General features: G+C 36.7%; 3 protein-coding genes across 3 annotated transcripts; 2 read left to right on the top strand and 1 right to left on the bottom strand.

Moving 5' to 3' along the window:
• Positions 1-711: 711 nt before the first annotated feature.
• LOC141822089 (anaphase-promoting complex subunit 8-like) lies at positions 712-9,283 on the bottom strand. The gene is made up of 4 exons (XM_074709516.1): positions 9,138-9,283; positions 8,680-9,067; positions 1,098-2,348; positions 712-974 (listed from the first exon to the last, which is right to left on the bottom strand). Exons 1-4 carry the CDS (start codon positions 9,221-9,223, stop codon positions 903-905), a joined length of 1,797 nt encoding a protein of 598 aa, XP_074565617.1. The 5' UTR covers positions 9,224-9,283; the 3' UTR covers positions 712-902.
• A 1,760-nt stretch (positions 9,284-11,043) lies between these two features.
• LOC141821206 (translocase of chloroplast 101, chloroplastic) lies at positions 11,044-15,601 on the top strand. The gene is made up of 2 exons (XM_074708601.1): positions 11,044-11,113; positions 11,303-15,601. The coding sequence occupies exon 2, from the start codon at positions 11,310-11,312 to the stop codon at positions 15,354-15,356; it is 4,047 nt and encodes a 1,348-aa protein (XP_074564702.1). The 5' UTR covers positions 11,044-11,113; positions 11,303-11,309; the 3' UTR covers positions 15,357-15,601.
• Positions 15,602-20,703: 5,102 nt separating this feature from the next.
• On the top strand, positions 20,704-24,181 carry LOC141821408 (ubiquitin carboxyl-terminal hydrolase 3). The gene is made up of 9 exons (XM_074708841.1): positions 20,704-20,805; positions 21,051-21,182; positions 21,262-21,315; positions 21,812-21,917; positions 22,675-22,733; positions 22,828-22,902; positions 23,406-23,454; positions 23,549-23,625; positions 23,874-24,181. The coding sequence occupies exons 1-9, from the start codon at positions 20,740-20,742 to the stop codon at positions 23,970-23,972; spliced, it is 717 nt and encodes a 238-aa protein (XP_074564942.1). The 5' UTR covers positions 20,704-20,739; the 3' UTR covers positions 23,973-24,181.
• Positions 24,182-24,304: the final 123 nt, after the last annotated feature.

The following is a 24,304-nucleotide window of genomic DNA, read 5'->3' as shown; positions in this document are numbered from 1 at the left end:
AACTTTCAATGTGGGACTAAATTCTCATTCACAAATGAGCTTCCTCCTTCCACCATTTATTTATTTTTCCATTCAAATTTCTAGTTGTTTTGATAATTTTTATAAAAAAAAGCATTGCTTTTAACGACATAGATAAAAAAAAAATGCTCTTTTATGTTTACCATAATTTAATTAGAATTCACATAATTTTTATTTTCTATTTTAACACACCAATTTTCACACTTTTTAAAAATTATTATTATTATTAATATTATTATTATTATATATAAAAATATAATATGTTACGTGCTTATTTATGCACGCACATGACAAGAGTGTCTGATCACTTCTAGACGTCCAAATTAAAAATAAAGTCATTTTTTATTTTATTTTTTCTTTTTTGAAATCATTTAGGATTTTACCTTTAGCGCTTAGGATTTGAGTTATATTATTAAACACACAAAAATTTTCTAAATGACTCACGAAATACATGAGATAAGAAGTGCGGGATAACAATTCAGCACATGTAAATATCTAATTTTTTTTTAAAATTTTTTTTATACTTAATATTATAATTCAATACATAAATCTTAAAAGAAGTATATTAAATGATTTAATCGTAAACAAAAATAAAAATATAAATAATAAAAAAATAATATTGTTATAGTCCGGGCGCCCGGACGCTTCTGTCGTGCACCCTGAGTGCACAAAAAGCGTACAACATAGCCTAAATGTTACAAACATGGTAGCGAGGAGATTCTGAAAAGTTTTCACTAATAAGTGCAGCGAGAAAAAAACTTACTTCAAATGTCACCAGGTGACCATTAATTGAGATGTCCCTGAAGATCCACTTCGAATGTTGCTACTAGATGACCAATATAATTGAGATGTCTCTAAATATTGTTGGAGCTACAAACTTGGAGTCATGGACCAAAATGTTCCATGTCTGGAGACATTTCCAATCCTCTTAGAAGACTTCTTGCAGTCTCGCTCTCCTGCAGGATCAGTAACGTACGACAAGTAAAGTTATATTTTGACAATTGAAAAAAGGAAAAACAACAAGTGAATCCTTTCTTAGTTTGATACTTCCTGTGCATCCAAATAATGAAAGTGCATACCGGACCAGTATAATCCAAGAGCCTCCTGCAATAGTACTCTGCTTCTTGGAATCTCTTCTTAGTTTGGTAATACTTGGCGAGGTAAAGCATGGCTTCAACCATATTAGGCCCTTGTCTCTCTTCAGCTTCCATCCTATCGAGATCTTTCTTGTAGAAAAATGCAGCCCGTTCAGAATGCCCCAGAGCCTCATGCAGCTTGGCAAGCTGAAGCAGGGCAATGCCTTCGCTGTCGTTACAGTTTGCAGCTCTCTTGAAGCATTTGATGGCCTCATTGAGCATCTGAAGTGGTGCACTTTCATACAAGTGAGCCATTGCGATCCAAGGCCTAGAATCGTTAGGCTGCAAGTATGATGATTTCCGAAAATAGTAAAGGGCGTAGAAAGGCATGCTCATCACCTCATAGGTTTGCCCCAAACCATACCATGCGCGGTAATCTCTGGGATTTATTTCAATGGCCCTGCGGTAGGCATCGGTCGCGGCTGGTGTGTTCTTCATCTCAACATATTCATGCCCCATCAGAGTCCATGCTGAAAGGAACTTTCTGTTGAGTTTAACCGCCCTTCTGAAGTATATAACTGCTTTCTCATGTTGTCCCTTCAAACTGTAATAATTTGCTATGATGCAGCAAGACTCAGGCCTATATTTGTCTGTCAAAGACACCCTGTGGGCAAGGAAACTCAGAGCAGAAAAAGATTCTTTCGCATAAAGTAAATTCGAATAAACATCCATTGATTCCACACGGTAAGGATCTTTACTGAGAAGGTCTTCAAAGATTAGTTCAGCATCATCAAGCTCCCTTAAGCAATACAGAACTGTTGCAATTTGAGACTGAATATAGTTGCTAGACTTGAAAACTCCTAACAAGCGTTCATATCTTTTCAAAGCTTCTTCATGCATCTTAAATTCCTGATATGCACTGGCAAGAAAAAAGTCCTTCATCCAGTGGTTTTTGAGATTCAGATTGTTCAAAGTGTCAGCAGTCGTGCAAAGGGCCTGAAGTTCCAACCAAGCACTCCAATTCCATGGAAAGCAGTTAACAGACTCCACAAGCACTGCCATAGCAGCATTCTCACAGCCTTTATCTTTGAGGATGATGCCATACAAGTATAAACCAAACGAATCGATGCTGCCGGCTCTCCTTAGTGAAGATAGTTCTCTCTCTAAAGAAACCAACTCTCTGTTTACAGCATCACTCTTGCCCAAAGATCCCTCAAGTTCAAACATCTCCTCCTCCTTGCGCTTTTCTCCTGCCTATGGAACAGAAAAGGGGAAATAATAGAAAGGTAAAACTGGATAAAGCTTATGACTATAATGGTAGAACAGTAAAAAATCCTCCAGTCAGGTGCATTATGGCACCAAGGTTGCACTAATGATGAGAAAAAGGAAAGCATATATCTCATACAAATCATTCCAAAAAAAAAAGGCGGGGATTTCTACACTCCCCCTTAAGACAGATAGATTGACATTGTTGATCATTCCCATATTGCTCATGAAATCTTCAATAGTTGCTTTTTGAAGACCCTTTACAAGAATGTCAGTTGTTTGCTCTCTGGTAGTGATATATGTCATATATACAGTCCCATTGTCAATTTTTCTTTTCTTTATGAAATGGTAGACAACCTCTAGATTTTTTCCCCGGTCATGTTGAATAAGATTACAGGCTATACTTACAGTTGCCTTGTTTTCATAAGATAACTCTATGGGAGAGCTACTAGGGAGTTTTAACTGATTTAGAAGCCTCCCTAGTCATAATCGTTCACAGATATTGTGAGCCAATGCCTGAAATTCAGCCTCTAAGTTGCTTCTCACAGTTACAGACTATTTCTTACTTCTCCATGTCCATAAGATTACCCTAAGCATTGGTACAATAACTCAAAGTTGATCATCTACGCAAGGAAGAACCTGCCCAGTCATCCTGTTATCACCTTTCTTAAAAAAAACAAACCCTTTCCAAGTGTTCTTTAGATTTCCAAGAGCGATCTTTAGATCCCTCAAAATTCTATACACCACATCATGTGTTTTTATTGGGTGAGTGCATAAACTAGCTAACCACACTGATTGCAAAAATTACGTGAAGTCGTGTTGGGGATAAGTAAATTAGTTTACCCACTAGCCTCTAGTATTACTTTCAATCAACCTTGCAAACACCCTCCAAGGCTAACTTAATGTTAAGCCCCATAGGTACATCATGCTATCTGCAACACAACATATCAATGTCTTTAACAGATATCTCTTTAGTTCATGAAAATCCCTTCAAAGGTATCTCTTTGAAGAATTTATTCTTCATGGTTATCCCCTGTGAAAATGATGTCACCTACATACATTAAAGATAGTAATTTACCATCTTTCAAAGTGTTTTTAAAAGTCTGTGAGATCCAACTGAACCTTTGTAAACCCTTGTCTCTTGACCACTTGAGCAAACTTTTCATAGAGATGTTTTTCATCCTTCCTTTCCGTAACCTGGAAGAATATCCATATAAAATTTGGTACAGGAGAAAAACTCTCCTAATAGTCTAAAGCCCTTGCAACAAGTCTTGCCTTGTGCAATTAACACTTCCCTCTGTATTGCACTTCACTGTAAAAGCCCACTTACATCCCAATATTTTGACCTAGGTAATCCGAGTACCATTCCTTTCTAGAATGCCCATCTTCTCTTGAACCATTGTTCATGAGTCAGCAAGAGCTTGTTGTATATCCTTTGGTATCTCTGTCTTGGACAAGATATTAAAGGCTTCAAATTAAGAGATACTTCTCATCAGAAATAAACCTTGATACAGGATGTTGGGTCAAGGACCTGATCCAACCCAGATCTTCAATCTGGGCTCAACATCATGCTCGACTGATTCTCTAGCCAGCTCAGTACAGGGCTTGAATTTGGGCCAGACTCTTGTTGTTGAGTTTTATCATCACTTTAAGAATGTGTTGTGTGAATCAACAACTAACTCAAGATGTTGAGTGCTAACTCCCCTGTTTCCAATTTTGTTTCTTTTTTAATGGGTAAAATCAAATCGGATGTTTGGTGATGAATCTGGTGAAGGGAAAGTTAAGAGTCAATAAGTAGTAGTTCAAGTCTTGGATTATCCTAGGACTTATCTTCACTCATCTCCACCTAAAAAGAAGGCATGGAAAAGGAAGATTAGGATTTAAGAAAGCCAACGCCCATGGATATAAATACATGATTAAGTGATGGGGAATAACACTTGTAACCACATTGAGTGGAAGAAATTTCAATAAACACACTTGGCTGATTCCAGATCAAGTCTTGAGTGAATTTGAAATTGATAATGCATAAAAGCAACACATCCAAAGAACCTAAGGAGAAGAGATGAGATGGGCATGCGTGTAAAAAAAGTGACATTGGGAATTAAAATTGAGGGTTCGTGAGGGATTCTATTTATGAGATAGGTGGCTATTAGAACGACTTCACCACAAAGATCTTTTAGCATATGCATACAACAACAACAACAACAACCAAGCCTTATCCCACTAAGTGGGGTCGGCTATATGGATCCTTTTACGCCATTGAGCTCTATCTCCTATTATATCATCATTTATATTTAAATAAATTTTATCTTGTTTTATTGTTGCTAACCAAGTCTTTTTTGGTCTACCTCGCCCTCGTTTGATATGCGTATTTGTCATAGTTTCACACCGCCTAACTGGAGCATTTATCGGTCGTCTAAGTACATGTCCGTACCACCTTAAACGTGTCTCACGGAGTTTTCCCTCAATAGATGCAACTCCAACTTTCTCTCTAATGCTCTCATTTCTTATTCTGTCCATCTTCGTATGTCCACACATTCATCTTAACATCCTCATCTCCACAACTCTCATCTTTTGCTCATGTGCTCGAGTCATAGCCCAACATTCAGCGCCATATAACATGGCAGGTCTAATTGCCGTTTTATAGAACTTTCCTTTAAGTTTTAGAGGCACTTTACGATCACATAAAACACCTGATGCTCTCCTCCACTTCAACCATCCTGTTTGTATTCTATGTAAGACATCTCTCTCAATCCCTCTATCGGCTTGCAAAAATGATCCTAAATATTTAAAACTCTCAGTTCCAGACAACTCATCATCTCCTATTTTAATACTTGTCTCATTACGTTCAATATTGCTAAACTTAAATTCCATATATTCTGTCTTTACTCTACTAAGCCTAAAACCTTTCTCTTCTAGTGTTTCTCGCCAAGATTCTAATTTAGCATTTACTCCCTCACGTGTCTCATCTACCAATACAATATCATCTGCAAACAACATGCACCATGGTACGGTATCTTGAATATGTCCAGTAAGTTCATCCATGATTAGTGTAAAAAGATAAGGACTTAGAGCTGACCCTTGATGTAACCCTATCTTTATTGGAAATGCTTCAGTTAATCCGCCTGAAGTCTTCACTCTAGTCGTTACTTCCTCATACATATCCTTAATTAGGTCAATATATACTACGCTAACACCCCTCTTTTCTAGAATTCTCCATATAATTTCCCTTGGGACTCTATCATAAGCTTTTTCTAAATCAACAAATATCATATGTAGATCTTGCTTTTGCCCACGATACTTTTCAATTAGTTGCCTGAGAAGATGTATAGCTTTATATGTAGATCTTTTAGCATATGCATAGTGAACAATAATGGTCCAATAACTTCAAGGTGTCAATTTTCCTTTTCTGTGACATTTAAGGTGTACCAGCATAGGAACTCCATTAAAAAAATTCCATTATTTTCCATATATTGACTGTGGAGTGAAGTATTCATTCCCATTGTCAATAGTTAAGATCTCAATGGAGGTGTAGAACTGGTTTTTTATCATTAAATGAAATGGTTTTCTAGTTTCATATATTTCTTTAAGAAGGTAGAGCAAGTAAACTCTAGTGTGATCATCAATGAGTGTAATGAACTACTCAGTGCCTGTGATATTTTTGATACAAGCGAATCCCCATACATTGTTATGGATTAGGGAAAAGCAAGAGATTATATATGGCTTGACGAAGAATGATATGCATCTATATTTAGCTAATTAACAAAACTCACAATTGAAGGAGCTAGGAGTTTTATTCATAAACAATTTGAAAACAAGTGTTTAAATAATGAAATTGGAATGGCCAAATCTATAATGCTACACCATTATTTCATCATTATTAATGATAGAAAAGGAGTTACTTTGAACAGTTGTTGCCTATTTTCTTACATAACCATCATCCTCAAGGTAGTGGAGTTCATTATCTTCTAGAACTGTCAATCATCCTCCCAATCCTAGCTTCTGAATTGTACAACTTGAAGACAATTGGAAAACAAGTGTTTAAATAATGAAATTGGAATGGCCAAATCTACAATGCTACAGACATTATTTTATCATTATTAAGAATAGAAAAGGAGTTGCTTTTTGAACAGTTGTTGCCTATTTTCTCACATAACCATCATCCTCAAGGTAGTAGAGTTCATTATCTCCTAGAACTGTCAATCATCCTCCCAATCCTAGCTTCTGAATTGCACAACTTGAAGAGAATTTAGCACAAAAATTAAGTTAATTGATCATCTTGCTAATAGAAACCATATTACTGGCTAAATTTGGTATGTGGCATAGAATGGAGAGCGTTGTTTTTGACAAGTTTACTGAAATTTTCCCAGCAATATAAGAGAATATTCCATCTGCTATTCTAACTCTGGAATTCCCATGACAAAGTATATAGGAGATAAATAGAGATGGATTTCCTATTATATGGTCGGTGTTTTAGAATCGGAATTCTATTCCAGACATATAGAGCAGTACCTTTGTGAGTAACCTTGCTAACTGTTGTGCTGAATTATTTCTTATCAATTGACACAGAATTATTTTGGTCTTGTGCAGCTGTTCTGGTTGGGACTTATTCAAAAATGCCCCTAAAGACTTACTACAAGGAACCAAGCATTGAATTCCTCGATTTCTCCTCCCTTGATGCTTACTAATCTTTGTCATCTAACTTCTAGTTTGTGCTCTATAAGACTGTAATTGATCCACCAGGTCAGCAAGCCCATGCCTACATGGCCTCACTCTACATTGGCATATTGCACTTATGTGTTCCAAAGCCCCGAGATCTTCCCAGCTTACTCTTCCTGAGCTCCTTGAGTTCCCTACTTCGAACTCCTCAAGCCCTCCCCTCTGAGCATTCCGAGTTTCCCGAGCTCTTCACTCCAAGCTTCTACTACTGCCCGCGTGGTTATTGGTCATTCATATACGTGATTCACAATCACTACTTATAGAGTTAACGGCCAATAACAACAAACAACTGACATTAATGGAGGTAGTTAATGGAAGTGATTAAGGGCTGAAATGATTGAACAATTTCCCAATGATTGTAGGCATGATCTCCATAGGTAACTTCAAATCCCACACTTATAAATATCAAGGTGTGTTAGTATTTGGAAGGTATCTCTCTCTTTCTGATTTTTCCATATTTTTATCATTCCGCATATTGAGACCGACTTAAACAATTGGAGGGGTTTTGTCGGACAACTCCAGCACCCCCTTATGCTTATTCCCATATGTGTAGGTTAGACCTTACTGTGCCGGCTCACCTTGGCACCCACCTTGTTAGTGGACTTCTCCATCCTCAACCAATCAAACCACACTAAGCAGGCCAAATCATACTTCCACCTGTATACACATTGTTGGCATATCTCTACAATATCGAATCTCTCTCCCTCTCCAATTCTCTTTGCTCTCGCTTCTACTACTCCCATCGACTTAAGCATCGAAGAGGTTTTGTTAGACAATTCTAGCGCCCTTTGACATTTGCTCTAGTGTGCATATATCATACTACACTGTCCAACTCAAACGACCTCAAAGGTCTACCTAGGTTGCGGAGTCGAGCTCTCTAGATATTCTCTCCCCAATCTCAATGGTCCACCTAAGTCGTGGGATTGAGTTCTCTTATATTCTCTCCTTGACGTTAGGTCACGGGGTCGAGTTCGCCTAGTTAGATTTTGTGTTGTTTCTTGTTCTAACACTATTGTAGGTCACACGTGGCTAACAACATTTGCTTCTAGGAGGGCCCAGCTCAGGTGAGGGGTTACAATTTTAACTAAAAAGACAAATCTAGAGATTCTTCACAAAATCAAACATATCTTTAATAATTGGAGGATTTCCCTCAAGAGCCCAATGATTCATCTTATAATAGAGTGATTTCAAAATGATTTAACTTTCATTTTTCCCCTTTTTGACTTTGACATATTTCTTTACAATGGCTATGCTTTCACTGGAAAATTCAATAGGAAGTTTCTATTACTAGGTTGAGGGGATAGCCAGAATCTCCATCTACACTCGAACTAATCGATTTGTGAAATTAATGAAAAAGGCTGCAGGAAACAAAGAGCCACATCAAGCTAACCTACTATAGAAAAATATAAAACCCACAAACTTCCACAAAGGATGTAAAAAGTCAGACGGACTCCTAGTTGCCTCTTTTCCAAATAGAAGGTATCACCAAATTGAACAAGAGCAATGGTCGATGCATTTCATCAAACAACATGAGGAACAAATTGCAAAAATACCAAACGAGCTCAGTAACTAGTGGGAAGGCAGTTAGAGCAAAGCATACCAAGTAGAGGGAATAGCAGCGGAAGAAAACGGCCTTCTTCCCAGTTTGATCTTCGAGAACGTTGACAGCCCGCCGATACTCGCGGCAGTCAAAATATGACTTGGCCAGGAGGTACCGATCATTGCTGCCGCCATCAAAGCCATCATCGGCAGGCAGAGGCGTGCTGACATAAGATACGCCGGCTTGGGGCGTGACAGCGGCCTCGGCTGACGAGGGAGCTGAAGAGTCAGAGCGGACGCAGCGGCGACAGGAAGCATCGTGGTGCAGGTGGGAGAAAGGGCGGAAGCCGCCGGTTGCGGAGGTAGAGGGCGCAGCACTGGCACGGGCAGAGACAGCTGACGAGGATGCCGAAGGGGGAACGTCCAGATCTACGATGAGTTCCAATGCCCTGCCGAGGAGCGGAAAGAGGGTTAGAGATTACGATAGTATGGAGGAAATCAAGGATAGGGAACGAGAACCATTTGGCGGCGCAGTAGAGGCCGCGGTCACTGAGATGGCGGGCGGCGGATCGAAGCTCCACTCGGTAGTTCTCTTTGGAACTCATTCCGATCTGAAATTTCGCCGGCGTGCGGAGTTTCGTCGCCGATTGCTTCGTTGCGGCAGACGGAGGCGAGGTGGGGTTTTGGTTCGAGGGGGAGGGAAGAGAGTGAAGTCAATTAAAGAGTTTTTCTTTACTCAGAATTTTAAAATTTTATTAAAAAATATATTCAACAATTTTACATTTTATATTAGGAAAATTCTTTTTAAAAACCTTTTTATATATACAATTAAAATAATTAAAATTCCATTTACATGAACTACAAAAATTATTATACGAAAAATCTAAAAATATTTTTAATGGTAGATAATTTCAATTGATTAAGCTGTCGAGTTGAGTAAGTAGTGGACTTAAACATTGTAGTACTTACAAACAAAAGGTTTATTTTTGAATACAAAGAAAAAATATAAATTTGAACATGTAGCGAAATCAATAGATTTAACAATCATTAATAGGAAAGAAATACAATTCAAGAAGAATTCCAATAAAAGAAATCTAATTATGGATCCTTTAACTTCTATCTCAAAGTAATTTTGAGGAACAAATAGAGACGCGTGATATTAGATACCATAGCGATTGACCTTAGGTCAAGTGGGAGTCTGTTACATTTGAGAGGTGTTCAAAGGCGATTCTTAAAGTTATATTATTTATTGGATAAATAGTAATTCACTATTTGAGTACACATTCCATATGCGTTTGATTGGATCTTAAACTCAAATACTGAATGTCCACAATACGATTCATAGCATGAGAGAATTTGTGATTGGATCACAACTAGTAAGTATCTCTACATGTGTATTTATGAATGTATTGAAACTATTCCTAGTCGAGGAATTGATGAGTATGAACGTCATCGATTTTGTCAAGATTAGCACGTCAATTTGGATAGATCAGATAAATTCAAATTGGATCGAAACAAAGATATTATAAAAAAATCTGAATCCAAACTCAAATCCAATTTAAAAAAACCCTAAATTCAAATTTGAACTTGAATAATTTGATCAATCCGAATAACCTAACCGACTTAATAATTCATCAATACTTGATCATTGACATATTAACTTTGACTATTGATATCATCTTAATTTCAAAATAAAATTTAATTTAATCTTTAAAAAATCACTAAACCCTAAATTCAAATTAACTTAGGTCAATCCAAACTCAACCAAATTCAACCCAACCTGAACTTCTCCAACTCGAACTCGAAAACTTCCAATCCTAATTCGATATTTTTTATATTAATTCGAGTCAAATTAACATGTCGGATTTATTTTTGATACTCTTATATAGACGAGCCTCACACAATTGTCCCACTACTTAATTTTGGATTAAATTAGTCTATTAAAATCACCTTAAGTCGATTGTAATTCAAAATAGGAGTCATTTGTGAATAATGTTCCAACAACATTTGGCAACCAGTCAACTTAAAATGATTTCAATCAACACAAATTTAGTTGAGTTGATTGCACCTCTTTTTTAAGTCGACTCAAGCTCAATAAGATGCATTCTATTTTCAAGCACGAAGTCCTCGATCAACTCGGCAATCGACTCAATTCATTAATCAACTCGACCAGAACCATTTTCCATTTGACTCGACCTACACAGATATTCCAATTTTACTTGTTTACACTTTCACATGCCTGAGTAAATGGAGGTGCAGGATGCGGTACACGCCATCCGTCGCTGCATTCTGTTCAAGGGGGCTCTCGGTCCTCCGATCTACGTGTCTTTTGATCCAGACCGTCAATATCTTCTTCGCTTTTCCTTTGCGATAAATAGATCGGCCATTTTAATCCTACTGTTCTTAGTCAAGGGTTCCTCCTGCTCCTTTTCTCCGCCAAGAACAAAGAGGGGAACTAGATCTGCGCCTCCCTCTGCTTCTCCTCCGATCGAAAGGTCTGTTCCGTCCGTCTCTTTGCTCTTGCGTTTCGTTTTCTAGCGTTGTTAGGATTTCTCGGTTCCTTGATAGCCCTAGGAACTGCCAGCGGCTTGATTTGAGTCGATGCTTCTGGCGTTTCTTGATCTTCATCTCGGTTTTTTTTTTTTGTTGACATTTTTTTTTTATGGGTTTGAGGATTGATTTAGATTTTCGATGGAGCCGTGCACTGATTCTGCGAAAGATGAGCCCGAGGCGGTAGCGGTGGCGTCAGAAGATGGGAATCCGGGGCTGGGTCTGGAGGACGCCGATGGTGAAACTTTGGTGGCTAAGGATGGGTCGGAGGATGTGATGGACGACGAGGTGTTTGAGGAGGCGATGGAGCCGCCCACTCCGATGTCGCTGCAAGCATTTTCTGATTCACGTGATGTTCTGGAGCCGCCCACTCCGATGTCGCAGCAAGCATTTTCTGATTCACGTGATGTTCTGGAGCCGCCCACTCCGATGTCGCAGCAAGCAATTTCTGATTCACATGATGATCTGGAAACTAGCTTGGAGAATTTAACGGTTGGTAAGCTGGAGAACCCTGTTGAATCAGCTGATGTGCAGGCGGGTGATCAAAATGTTGAAGAAGGAAAGGAAGAAGAGGGATTCAATGTCCCAAAACAGTCCGGGCTGCATCATCAGATGTCTGATGGACATGAAAATGTCGATCCTGAGAGATTTGATGAGTCAACAGATCCTTCCTTACCCTCTAATCAGAGTTCAAACGAACAAAAATCTGTTAGAGAGCAAAAGTTTGATGAGATTGTAGATGCTAAAATTGATGATATGAGAGCTGAGGCTGTAGATGCTAAGATTGATGAAACTGTAGCTGCTAAAGTTGATGCTCAACATATTTACGAGGATACAGATGAATTTGTAGCAGTTGAACCTAACAATGGGGATGCAGCTTGTGAAAAATCATGCCATCTTTCTGGAGAAGGGGATGTTGAAAAAAAGCCAATCCACATTGAAACTGATTCTCTGATTTCATGTAGCGAAGTTGGAAATGAAATAGACAAAGTTGCAAAGAGATCATCTGATGAGCCAACAGATCCTTCCTTACCCTCTAATCAGAGTTCAAAGGAACAAAAATCAGTTGGAGAGCAAAAGTTTGATGAGATTGTAGGTGCTAAAATTGATGCCCAGCATATTGATAAGGATACAGATGAATCAGTAGCAGTTGAACCTAACAAAGGAGATGCATCTGGTGATAAATCATGCCATCTTTCTGGAGAAGGGGATGTTGAAAAAGAGCCAATGCACATTGAAACTGATTCTCTGATTTCATGTAGCGAAGTTGGAAATGAAACAGACAAAGTTGCAAAGAGATCATCTGATATTGAGGATGGTGAGAAAATGTTCATGCATATTAGATCCCGTCCTATGGCTTCACATCATGTGGATGGAGAAGTAGGAGAAGTTGCTATTGGATCTGAATTCAATATTGGGACTGCTAGCAGAGAACTTCAAAGCGAGAAATATGAGGTTGAAGAATTTGAGAGGGTGGAATCAGTTCTACCAGATGATAATGGAGGGCTAGCTTGTGATACTAATTCAAACAAATTGACTCCTTTGGAGGATATGAAAGATGATTCAGTCAAGTCTGTAGTCATCACAGATGGGCTAGAAAAACTTCAGCAGCTGACAGCTAATGATGCTAAACTTGACACTAGTTTTGTAACTAATGGGCACAGTACTGTGAAAGATGAGGGTACTAGTGGTGCACCTAATGTTAATGTTTCTAGGAACAATGAAGATGCATCTCCTGCTTATGTTGCTAATGCAACTAATGGTTATTCTAGAGAAGCTACGGGTGATATGCATGGTTCCAACGATAAACTTAAGGAGCAACATGTTGGAAATCTAAACTCTGGAACAAGTGAAAATACCCAACGTTCTACTTCATCAACCTTACTTTCTCCGAAACCTGAAAACTCAAGAGGCTCTAGTTTGACAGCTCCAGCTGGCCTTGGTTCCTCTGCTTCTTTACCAGAGCCTTCTCTCCGTCCCCTTCAGCAATCGAGGGGCTCTACCACCCTCACTAATCCTCAACCATCTGTTGTACCATCTGAGGATGAGGAGGAGAATGATGAGACACGTAAGAAGCTCCAAATGATTCGGGTCAAATTTCTCCGATTGGCCCATAGACTTGGACAAACACCTCACAATGCTGTTGTTGCTCAGGTTCTGTACAGGCTAGGTTTGGCTGAGCAGCTCAAAAGAAACACAAAACGACCAGGTGTTTTTAGCTTTGACCAAGCTAGTGTTGTGGCAGGGCAGCTTGAGGCTGCTGGACAAGAGACACTGGACTTCTCCTGCACGATAATGGTTATTGGAAAATCAGGGGTCGGTAAGACTGCTACCATTAATTCAATATTTGATGAGGTTAAGTTGCCAACAGATGCGTTCCTGTTAGGGACAAAGAAGGTTCAAGAAGTAGTGGGCTTGGTTCAGGGGATCAAGGTTAGGGTTATAGATACACCTGGGCTTTTCTTATCTTCTTTGGATCAACATCGCAATGAAAAAATTCTTCATTCTGTCAAGAAGTTTATAAAAAAGTCCCCTCCAGACATTGTTCTTTACTTTGATAGGTTGGACATGCAAAATAGGGATTTTGGGGATGCTCCACTACTGCAGACCATCACAAACATATTCGGAGCATCCATTTGGTTCAATGCAATTGTTGTGCTAACACATGCTGCTTCTGCTCCTCCAGATGGCCCAAACGGTAGCCCTTTGAGTTATGATATGTTTGTGACTCAGAGGACTCATGTGGTTCAGCAAGCAATTCGCCAGGCTGCTGGGGATGTTCGGCTCATGAATCCTGTTTCTCTGGTTGAAAACCACTCTGCCTGCAGGATGAATAGGGCTGGTCAGAGAGTGCTACCAAATGGTCAAGTTTGGAAACCGCAGCTGTTGTTACTTTCATTTGCTTCGAAAATTTTGGCAGAAGCCAACTCTCTCCTAAATTTACAGGATGGTCCTCCTGGTAAGGCATTTGGATCTCGTCGCAGAGGTCCTCCTCTACCCTTTCTCTTGTCTTCCCTTCTACAGTCAAGACCTCAACTTAAATTGCCAGAAGATCAATTTGATGAAGACGACAACTTAGATGATGATTTGGCTGAGTCATCCCGTTCTGATGAGGGGTCAGATTATGATGAGTTACCACCTTTCAAGCCTCTCAGTAAATCTCAAATATCCAAGCTTAGTAAAGCTCAGAAGAAGGCGTACTTCGAGGAGCTAGATTACCGAGAAAAGCTCTTTTATAAGAAACAACTCAAGGAGGAGAGAAATCAAAGGAAACTTGCAGCTAAATTGGCAGATATGGCTAAGGATATGCCTTCGGAGAATAATATGGGGGAGGTTGAGGAAGAATCCAATGGTTCCGCAACTGTGCCAGTACCTTTGCCAGACTATGTGCTTCCCCATTCCTTTGATTCTGACAATCCTTCTCACCGATATAGGTTTCTGGATTCTTCCAACCAATGGCTTATCAGGCCTGTGCTAGATTCTCAGGGTTGGGATCATGATGTTGGTTATGAAGGTTTGAATGTCGAAAGAGTATTTGTTGTCAAAGACAAGATCCCACTATCTGTTTCTGGTCAGCTGACAAAGGATAAGAAGGAATGCACTTTTCAAATGGAGTTGGCCAGCTCACTCAAGCATAGTGAATCAAAAGCAACTTCTTTAGGTTTGGAAATGCAGACTGTCGGGAAGGACATCGCCTGCACATTACGTGGTGAAACAAGGTTTAAAAATTTTAGGCGAAATAATCCATCTGCAGGAGCTTCAGTTACTGTGCTTGGGGACTCAGCGTCCGCTGGCATAAAGCTGGAAGATAAGATTATACTTAGCAGAAGATTTAGATTACTCGTGAGTGGAGGAGCAATGACTGGAAAAGGTGATGTAGCCTATGGAGGCCGCTTCGAAGCTGTCTTACGAGACAAAGATTACCCTATAGGGCAGGCACTGTCCACTCTTGCATTATCTTTAGTGGAGTGGCATGATGAACTCTCACTCGGCTGCAATATTCAAGCTCAGATCCCTTTTGGCAGAGGAACTAATATCACTGGTCATGCAAACTTGAATAACAGAGCAACTGGCCAATTTGGTGTTCGCTTGAATAGTTCGGAACATCTTCAAATAGTTCTGCTTGCCATCGTCCCTATACTAAGAAATCTCCACAGAACATTCTTTGGTTCCTCTCAGTCCATGTGAGCTGCTCTCTGCTGTGGTCGAAGGGCAAGCAACATGAGAAGCTTCTCTAATATGTGAACCTTGTTCTACAACAAGTAAGTTTAGTTTCCAAGTATTAACCTTTTCTTTTGCAGTGAAGTTTGCTTTATGACTGAAATAGAAGAATAACCTGCTAGCTGACCTAGCAGTTTCCTTGTATTAAATTGCATCAACGAGCCACTTGAGGTTCAATTATGGGTATATGAATCGAAGTTTTTTTTGTCTAATGATCGTGTTAAATAGAGGGCTGTACTCCATTGACCATCATGAACTGCAACGATGCCTCAAATTAGATTTGTAATTTGGAAAATGTTATGTTGTTCTTAGAATCAATATGGATGACTTGATGCTCAAGAAGTTGTTGCACCAATTATTCCATTATTTTGAGTACTAGTTCCTGATAATTTTGTCAATTTTATGATGCTTACACTGCTTTGTTTGATGACAACGCCTTTAGTTCATGGGCTTTGTTAACATGGACAGTAGATGGTAGAGGCTACTTGAGGGGATGGGGATGGAAGGGAACCATTTTCATTTTTGAAGATGAAAAATGATCGACCATATTTTTGTAGAGAATAATAAACACAAATTTATGGAAGGGAATTAAATTCCTGATTTTAATCAAATTTGCATTTGAATGCTAACATCTTGAAGATGTATTTCCTAATATAATATTTTATATGCTGAATTCTATGCAAAATAACTCAATAAATGGAATGGTTGATTTGGAAGATATGTCTGGAATGCTCAATGCTGAAATGCACCTGTTGAGAGTAACATGAACAACTGCATATTGGAGAGTGAATGACTTGTGTTTCCTAGGTTCATAAACTTAAACTGAGGACCACTAAGGGAGTACAAATGAACCCTAAGTTAGATGTTGGAGTTTGGGTAGTAAAAACTCAGATTTCTGTAGAAAAGAATTAAACTTGGGTTGACTGAATTAAAAAGGAAGAAAATTGGTGCTCATAAAGAGTTTGGTAAAAGAACCCAAGTATTTTATTGATGACAATGATCTAAAGTTTTATTGTCACTATTGTAGGGGCGGATCGTCCTCGGGGAAAACAAAATCTATGATGGAAAAGTAAGAGGAAGAAAGAGTGGAAAGAAAGAGAGAGGATGAGGATCAAAATTGATTTGCTGATGGAATTCTGAATTCATCCTTACGTCAAGTTAATGAAACAAATTGAGTGACTTTTGAGTTTGATATTTGTACAAAAGTTTAAGTTAGGTCTTATATTTGTATTTGATATGAGTTAAATCGTGCAAGAACTTGGTAGAACATGGATGGAGCTTGTGGAACATATGACTTGATGAGGTTAAGTGTGGATGATGAATTGATGCTGGCTAAGGCAATGCACTTGCTGACTTAGAGGTCTAATGAAGTTGGAAGAAGGTTGTATGACACATTCAAGGGATTATAAAACGAGAAGCATTGAGATAGTATTGAAGTAATCATGAAATATGATTGGTGTGGCTAAGTTAGTTGGCTTGGTGGCTCCAAATTTGTTGAAAATATGAAAAGAATGATATAAAACATTTGAGGAAGGACCGTAGGATAATGAGCATTAAAGCACAATATTAATGGTAGCTAAAAGAAGACGAACTATGTAGGGGAAGAGTGAAAGATGATACATGAAGCGAGCTGGGGATTTGGTGTATCTGAGGGACTGAAGAGGAGCAGGAGATGACCTTGGTGACAAGATCAACTTATGGAAGGTAAGCTTTTGTGTGAACTATGAGAATCGAGTGACATATATCCTTGGGAGATGGTAGATTTAACTTAGGTGAAGACTCAATCATTATGATGATTATGTTGGTGCAGGGAGCATCAGTATACTTTCGAGGATTTCAATGTTTGACGTTACATTTAGATCTGATCAGTTTGATCAAGAGTTGCTTTAAACAAGATCTAATGTTTGGATGTGAGTGAAGTATAGTCAGGTCAGTTTGACCAGAAAACTAGTGAGAAGTCTTAGTTGGAGGCTAGACAGGAGAAGTCCTAACTGAAGGCTAGGCAGAGGAAGTCCTAGTTGGAGATTGGACAAACAAGACCTGGGCAAAGTTGGGTAGATCTGGTGAGTGAAGCTGGACATGAAGTCTTGGTGAGTGAAGTTGGACAAGGAAGTCCTAACTAGAGGTTAGGCAAGGGAAAATCTAAACAGATCAAGGGTGATCAGATGTTTGCAGATGAGAAGTCTACCTATGAAAGTGATTAGTCCTAACTGAAGAGTTAGGTAAGGGAAAATCTAAACAGATCAAGGGTGATAGGATATTTGATAGGTGATAAGTCTACATATGGAAGTGACTAGTCTTAATTGAAAGTTAGACACAGATAAACCTAGTAGGTTAGACCTACAGAGCAAGATTTAGGTAAGCCTAGTAGGTTAGACGGATTATAAATAGGTTTAGGTTTGTTTGTTTGTATGTTAATCTTGTAAGAATCAAGAGTTGGAAGCAAGACTGAGAAAGCATAAGAGGAGCAAACAAAAGTAGCGGAACCAAATTCGAAAGTCAACTCAAGTCAAATCTGATTGACTGGTTCCGGACGCCCCTATTGGATCTGGGCGATCGGAATAATCCAGGTGACCCAGTGAGGTCTAGGCGTCTGGATTAGGACATATCCAGACACTTGAATCTGATCCAGGTGTCTCGGATGGTCCAGGCGCCTCTATATGATCTAAACGTATGGATCAAAAAGAATCGGCCCCGATTAAGATCAAAGATTGGATCGGATCAGTTCGGGGTGCTCGGAAGAATCTTTATAAGAGCCTCAACGTGCACCACAAGGACAACTATTCTTTTACCAATCCTTTATCATGTGGTGTTGCTGAACGAAAACAAAGCCAATTTCATGCGATCTAGGAAGCTCTAGGGAGATGTGTTGCGTTCATGACTTCCGGATCGACTACTACATGATTGTTTGATTATTTTCTTTTTTAGTCTTATTTTTGTACTTGTAATTTCTTATTATTATTTTGGATTATAAGATGGATTTTTTTTTGCTTCCGGAAAAGTTTTGGAAAAAAGACTATTAGTGGACGGACGTTTTCTCGTATATAGTTTTAAACGTACTAATCTTGGGAGATTAGAAATCAAGTAAATTCGTGAGTCTTTTGTATTGTGTTCTAATATTCGTTGTTATTTGTTTTTGTGTTAGTAACAAATGAATGAACGAAAAAAATCACGCTATTCATCCCCCTTTCTAGCCCATTGGTTCTACATATCATAGTAGAGCTGATGTTCCTAATGGACTAACGAGCTATGCTATATTAGGAAAGTGAGAGATAGTCATCGATTCGACAAAGTTACACCTAAAATAGTTGGATGACCCAAAGCTACACCTACCTATTTTAGTTTGTTTAGCTCCACCTTAAATGAAGGTACATTAGAACATTGAATCTTCTAAATTTTCTTTTCAAATATAAAGGACAAATTATTTATTACATTTAATAAAAAATATAAAAATTTGATTGATTTAGCTTGATGTACAATAAATCAATTCTAAATGAACCTAAATTAATTGTGATATGGCAAAATAATTGGACTAAATTAAAATTTTTATCTCAGCTCAGGTTATTTTTTAAATGCTTATTTTTATTTAAGTATGAAAAAATATTTAATTATGATATTTTATGAATATAATCTAGTTTAGTGCAAAATTAAATTATTATGTTAGTTTTTTTAGAACTTGAATTAAACTAAATTAGTGTATTATCAAATTGAAATTTGACCATAATTTGTGATTTCATTCCTATTTTAAATTTAATATTCTATGTAAAAATTATACATTTTAAAACTATAATAAATGAAGCTTATATTGATAAAATAATTTTAATTTTATTACTTCCACTTAATTTAAAATTGACAAATTAAACCAACTAAAATTTCATTAGGTTATGAATGAAATCGCATTAACAAGTTAAGAAAATGAACAATATTGAGTTTCTACTTTGTTTTTGACCAAATTTGTTGATGTTAATTGAAAATTATTTTTTATTAGTAATATACATTTTTCGTTTTTACTAAAATATGATTGGATATCATAAATGATATGAGAGTTTATAAATCTATAAATTAATTTACAATTTTAATCTTTTAATATCTTTTAATATTTTCATTCTTTCCAAATTTTATTCTTTTTATATTTCAAAAAAATGACATATATATATATATATATATATATATATATATATATATATATATATATATATATATATATATATATATATATATATATATATATATATATTAAAAATATTTTCCATATATATATATATATATATAGCAAATTGCTTTTCCCACCCCCCTCACACCACACCCCCCTCCCCTCCTCTCTCTCTCCCATTCAAATGACATTTTTACCCTTTTTTTCTTTGTTTTTTATTTTATTTTACTTATATATATATATATATATTAATTTTAATTAATTTTTATTTAGTTTTATTTTTTAAATTAATTTTGTTTATTATTTTTTCATTAATACTTATATATATATATATAATTTTATTTAGTTTTATTTTTAAATTAATTTTGTTTATTATTTTTTAAATTTTATTATTAATTTTTATTTAGTTTTATTTCTTTAATCAATTTTGTTTATTTTTTTTATCAAATTTTTTTTTTGATTTTATATAATTTTTAACATAGGTCAGAATCTCTCTCTTTTTTAAATTACCTTCCTAATTCGACACTTAAAATCAATAAAAAAATAAAATTTAAAAAATAATAAATTGTATTTTGACACTTAAAATCAATAAAAAACAAAATTTAAAAAATAATAAATTGAAAAAATACATGTATTATGAAAAAATAATAAATAAAATTAATTAAAAAATAAAATTTATATAAAATAGAAAAAAATATAATAAACAAAATTGATTAAAAATAAAACTAAATAAAATTTATATAAAATTCTAAAAATAAAGTATTGATAAAAAACAATAAACAAAATTGATTAAAAAATAAAACTAAATAAAAATTAAATAAAATTGAAAAAATATCGTATTGATGAAAAAATAATAAATTAAATTAATTAAAAAATAAAACTAAATAAAATTGAAAAAAATATCGTATTGATGAAAAAATAATAAATTAAATTAATTAAAAAATAAAACTAAATAAAATTAAAAATATATGAGAATTATTTTTAAATAAAATTAATTTAAAAAACAAAACTAAATAAAAATTTAAAAAAATAAAAAATAAATAAATAAAAAAAAGAGGATAGAAATGTCATTAGTAGAAGGGGAGAGAGAGGAAGTGGGAGGGAGGGGGTGCGGTGTGAGGGGTGGGAAAAGCAGCTCTCATATATATAGAGTGATCCGGTTCAATCAGGAAAAATGCAAACGAGCCGACGCCGACGATGGCCTCGCTGCAGCAGGCGAAACGGTGGCTTCCTCTCGAAGCAAATCCCGACGTGATGAACCAGGTGCCTCCTCTTCCTCCTGAATCCATCCATCTTTCCTTCGATCTGGCCTCTTGCTTGTTTGGATTCCTCCTGGAAAAGGAAGAAGCAATCTATTTCGTTCAGTTTCTGAAAACAAAAATTTCAGTCGACGTTTGGGGGAATTAGCGTGCGAATCCCTCATTTTCTTTGGGAAGAAGAAATCTTCGATCACGGGGAGAAATCTCTTTCAAGGAATTTCCCAATTTTTCGTTTCTTAATATTTGCAGTTCGTTTGGGGCCTCGGTGTTCCGGAGGATCAAGTGGAGTTCAACGATGTGTATGGTTTGGATGACGAGCTCTTGTTGATGGTCCCGAAGCCTGTGCTTGCCGTGCTGTTTCTTTTCCCATCTTCCACTCAGGTGCTGCTGTTGTTAGTTTGAGGCTCTTTTAGATCTCGTACCTCACTATCGATTTTTTTGCTTTTCTAATTTGTGAAAGGATGAGGCTGGGAAGGTAGAAGATCAAGAACAAACCTCCGAGAAACTAAGTAAGGTATGCAATGCCTCGCCTAGTTTCTTCAATATGTAGTAATTAGCTACCTGTCTATCAGTTATGCTCAAATGCATGATATTTATGAATGTGTATATCAAGAGGAACTATGGTTTGATATCTTATTTATGATGTAGTCTGTGAATTTTTAGATCCTGATTACTCTTAGATGAGATTAGTATGTGCTTATAGTTATTGGACTCTTTCAAAAATCTTTGCAATTTGATTTGGAACATGAATATGCAAGAACACTCCTAATTGTTAGTAGAGCATTTGTCAACTATTTGACATGCCTTGGTGATTAATGATGAAGCCTACAATTGGGAGAAATCATTAAGCTATGTGTTTTAGAAAATGGGTGAATCATCCATTCAGGAATATATCATTGTGTGGGGAGTGAGTGAAGATAAATTTGTCTGACAACCTTTGAATTTGTAGGTTGTTCATTATATTGTTCCTTTTTGGATCTTCTTTAAGGTTGTTGCATTTCGTCTAATAGGAACTAAATGCGAATGTATATTTTCTGAAACAAACTGTGGCTAATGCTTGTGGAACTATCGCCGTTCTTCATGCTGTGGGAAATGCAACTTCACAAATCAAGCTAGGTGCGTTCTCACCGTATAAATATGGGTTATGTGTGTTTTTTTGAACGAACTATTTGTTGGTGTTAGCAGAATTACTTGTGATTGACTGTGATGAGTAATGTTTTGCTACATATACATAATCACAATAGGATAGCCACTACTCTGCTTGGTGTACATTCTGCTATAGGACCCTGCAAGCCAGAAATTTGTTAATTTGTTATCAACTTTTGCCTTAGTTAATGTATGCCATCGTTTGATCTTACTTGTAGATTCTTTTACTTAAGAAAATTTGATCACTTCAAGAATTGGTGTCATAAAATTACATTTAAAAATTTTAAATTGTCAAAATTAAAAGTCCATGAGGATTACATAGTTATCCTATGATTTTGAAATTGACACTTCAATTTACTCATTAGAGAATCGTAGAAGGATTTGGTAGTTATAACGTAAGGCCACAGTTTTTTTGAGGAAATTGGAAGACAAATGTTTAGAGATGCATTCGTAAAGTCAACTGATATGCAAAGAGTTCAACATATGTTATATCGAGATTGCACTCTATTGTAGGGGGTCCCAACATAATATGGCAAAACCTTATACAGATTCGACTTAGGAACAATATAAGGTCTAAGAGAAGACTAGCAATGCTGTAGTAGGAAGCTAGCATTTGTACAACTAGTACTCAATCCAAAACATTCTTATTTATGTTGCTTTTCTATTAGTGGCCTATGGTGTTGCTCTTGTATTTCATTTGCTTATATCTTGGTTTCTGTTCGTGTAGCCGAGAACTCTTTTTTGGATAGATTTTTTAAATTGACAGCCAGATTGGATCCATTTGAGGTTGGTATGATAACTTTCCAATTTCCCAGATAAAGTTTTGAGCTTTTCATTTTTTTGATCATTTAATGTTGTCGATTGCCCCTTTGCTTATCAGCGTGCTGCCTTTTTGGAAAAGGACCGAGAAATGGAGGATGCACATTCTCTTGCAGCTACTGCTGGGGACACACAGGTTCCTTCTACGCATGATCTTTTTTCCATTGCTTCTAAAGCTAATGGCAGAATGAGGAACATGCTTTTCAATTATTTATGTCGATGACTTAGCTTCAGTTGCACCTTATCCTGTAAAGAACAATTCTTGTGTCGACTCATGACCATTTTGGTCGACTTAACTCAAACCAATTGACTTAGACAATTTTAGTTGATTGAATTCCAATTTAGTCAACTACGGAATTGACTCGACTATTCAGTTAAAACATCTACTCCTTGGTCCAGTACATGCCTAGGTAAAACTTTAATATTCTTCTCACATGAAATTGTTTAGGTTCTATTAGTAATTTTGTGAGCTATTGGATCTAGTTGGAGAAGTATGGAATTATGGGGACCAAAATCAAATTAATCTTAAAATGACATATTAGCTCTCACTGGTTAACAAAATATCACCATTTCCTGTAAGCTATGTTTCATTTAATACTTTCCCTAAAGTCTTTAAACAACGTACCATTTCTTCTTCAGGCTTCTTCAGTTGTAAATGAGCATTATGTTTGCTTCACATGCATCGATGGTAAGGACGATGTTTCTTATCCTTTAGTAGTTGTAAATGGAACATTCAGTTAATCTAATGGAAGAATGCATTACTTTTATTCTTCAATTTTCAGGAGAACTTTATGAACTTGATGGAAGGAAATCGAAACCTCTAAGTCACGGTCCTACATCCCCTCACACTTTGTTGCAGGTGGTACTTTGTTTCTTCTTCATCCTCCTTTGGTTATAATTGACCTTGCTTTCTCCTTTTTTATGGCATTAGCATTGTTTCACTCCTTAGTTGAAGTTGCTCTTATATAGAACATGTTAATTTGTTATTCAATATTTCATTTTATGATGAGTTTGCATCATTTTAAGTTCAAACTAACCACAACTCTTCTTTTTTATTGCACCTGAATCATAAATGTTTAATTGCGTACATGGTTGTGTGTTTCATAGGATGCTGCTAAAGTTATAAAAGGTACGATCGAGAAGAATCCTGACTCGATGAACTTCAACGTCATGGCAATGTCACAGAAACAAAATGGCATTGCCTAGTGAAGATTGCGCGACGGTTTTCTACCACTAACCCTCGACAATGAAATTCTCGAAGGTACTTCTCTTCAGTCTGTCAATAAATCATGTCGAAATTTTCAGATTAACAATGCCTCGAGGGCCAGAGCTTGTTTCAGAGGGACAATCCATGAGCTATCTTATTTATCGAAATTAAGATAAGATTCAAGATGAAAAATAACTGTCAAACACACTAGGGGGTGAGCAAACATTCGATTAAATCAAATAAATTGATCGAATCGACCGATTAATTCGGTTCAATCAATTTTAAAATTTCTTGTTTGGTTATATTGAATAAATCGAATTAATTGAAATAA

This window comes from Curcuma longa, chromosome 2 (assembly GCF_044706935.1).
Source record: "Curcuma longa cultivar G26 ecotype Majalengka, Jawa Barat chromosome 2, ITB_CL_G26_1.1, whole genome shotgun sequence".
NCBI classification, from domain to species: domain Eukaryota; kingdom Viridiplantae; phylum Streptophyta; class Magnoliopsida; order Zingiberales; family Zingiberaceae; genus Curcuma; species Curcuma longa.
The sequence above is the reverse complement of the archived record's forward strand: the minus strand, read 5'-3'. Positions and strand labels throughout refer to the sequence as shown.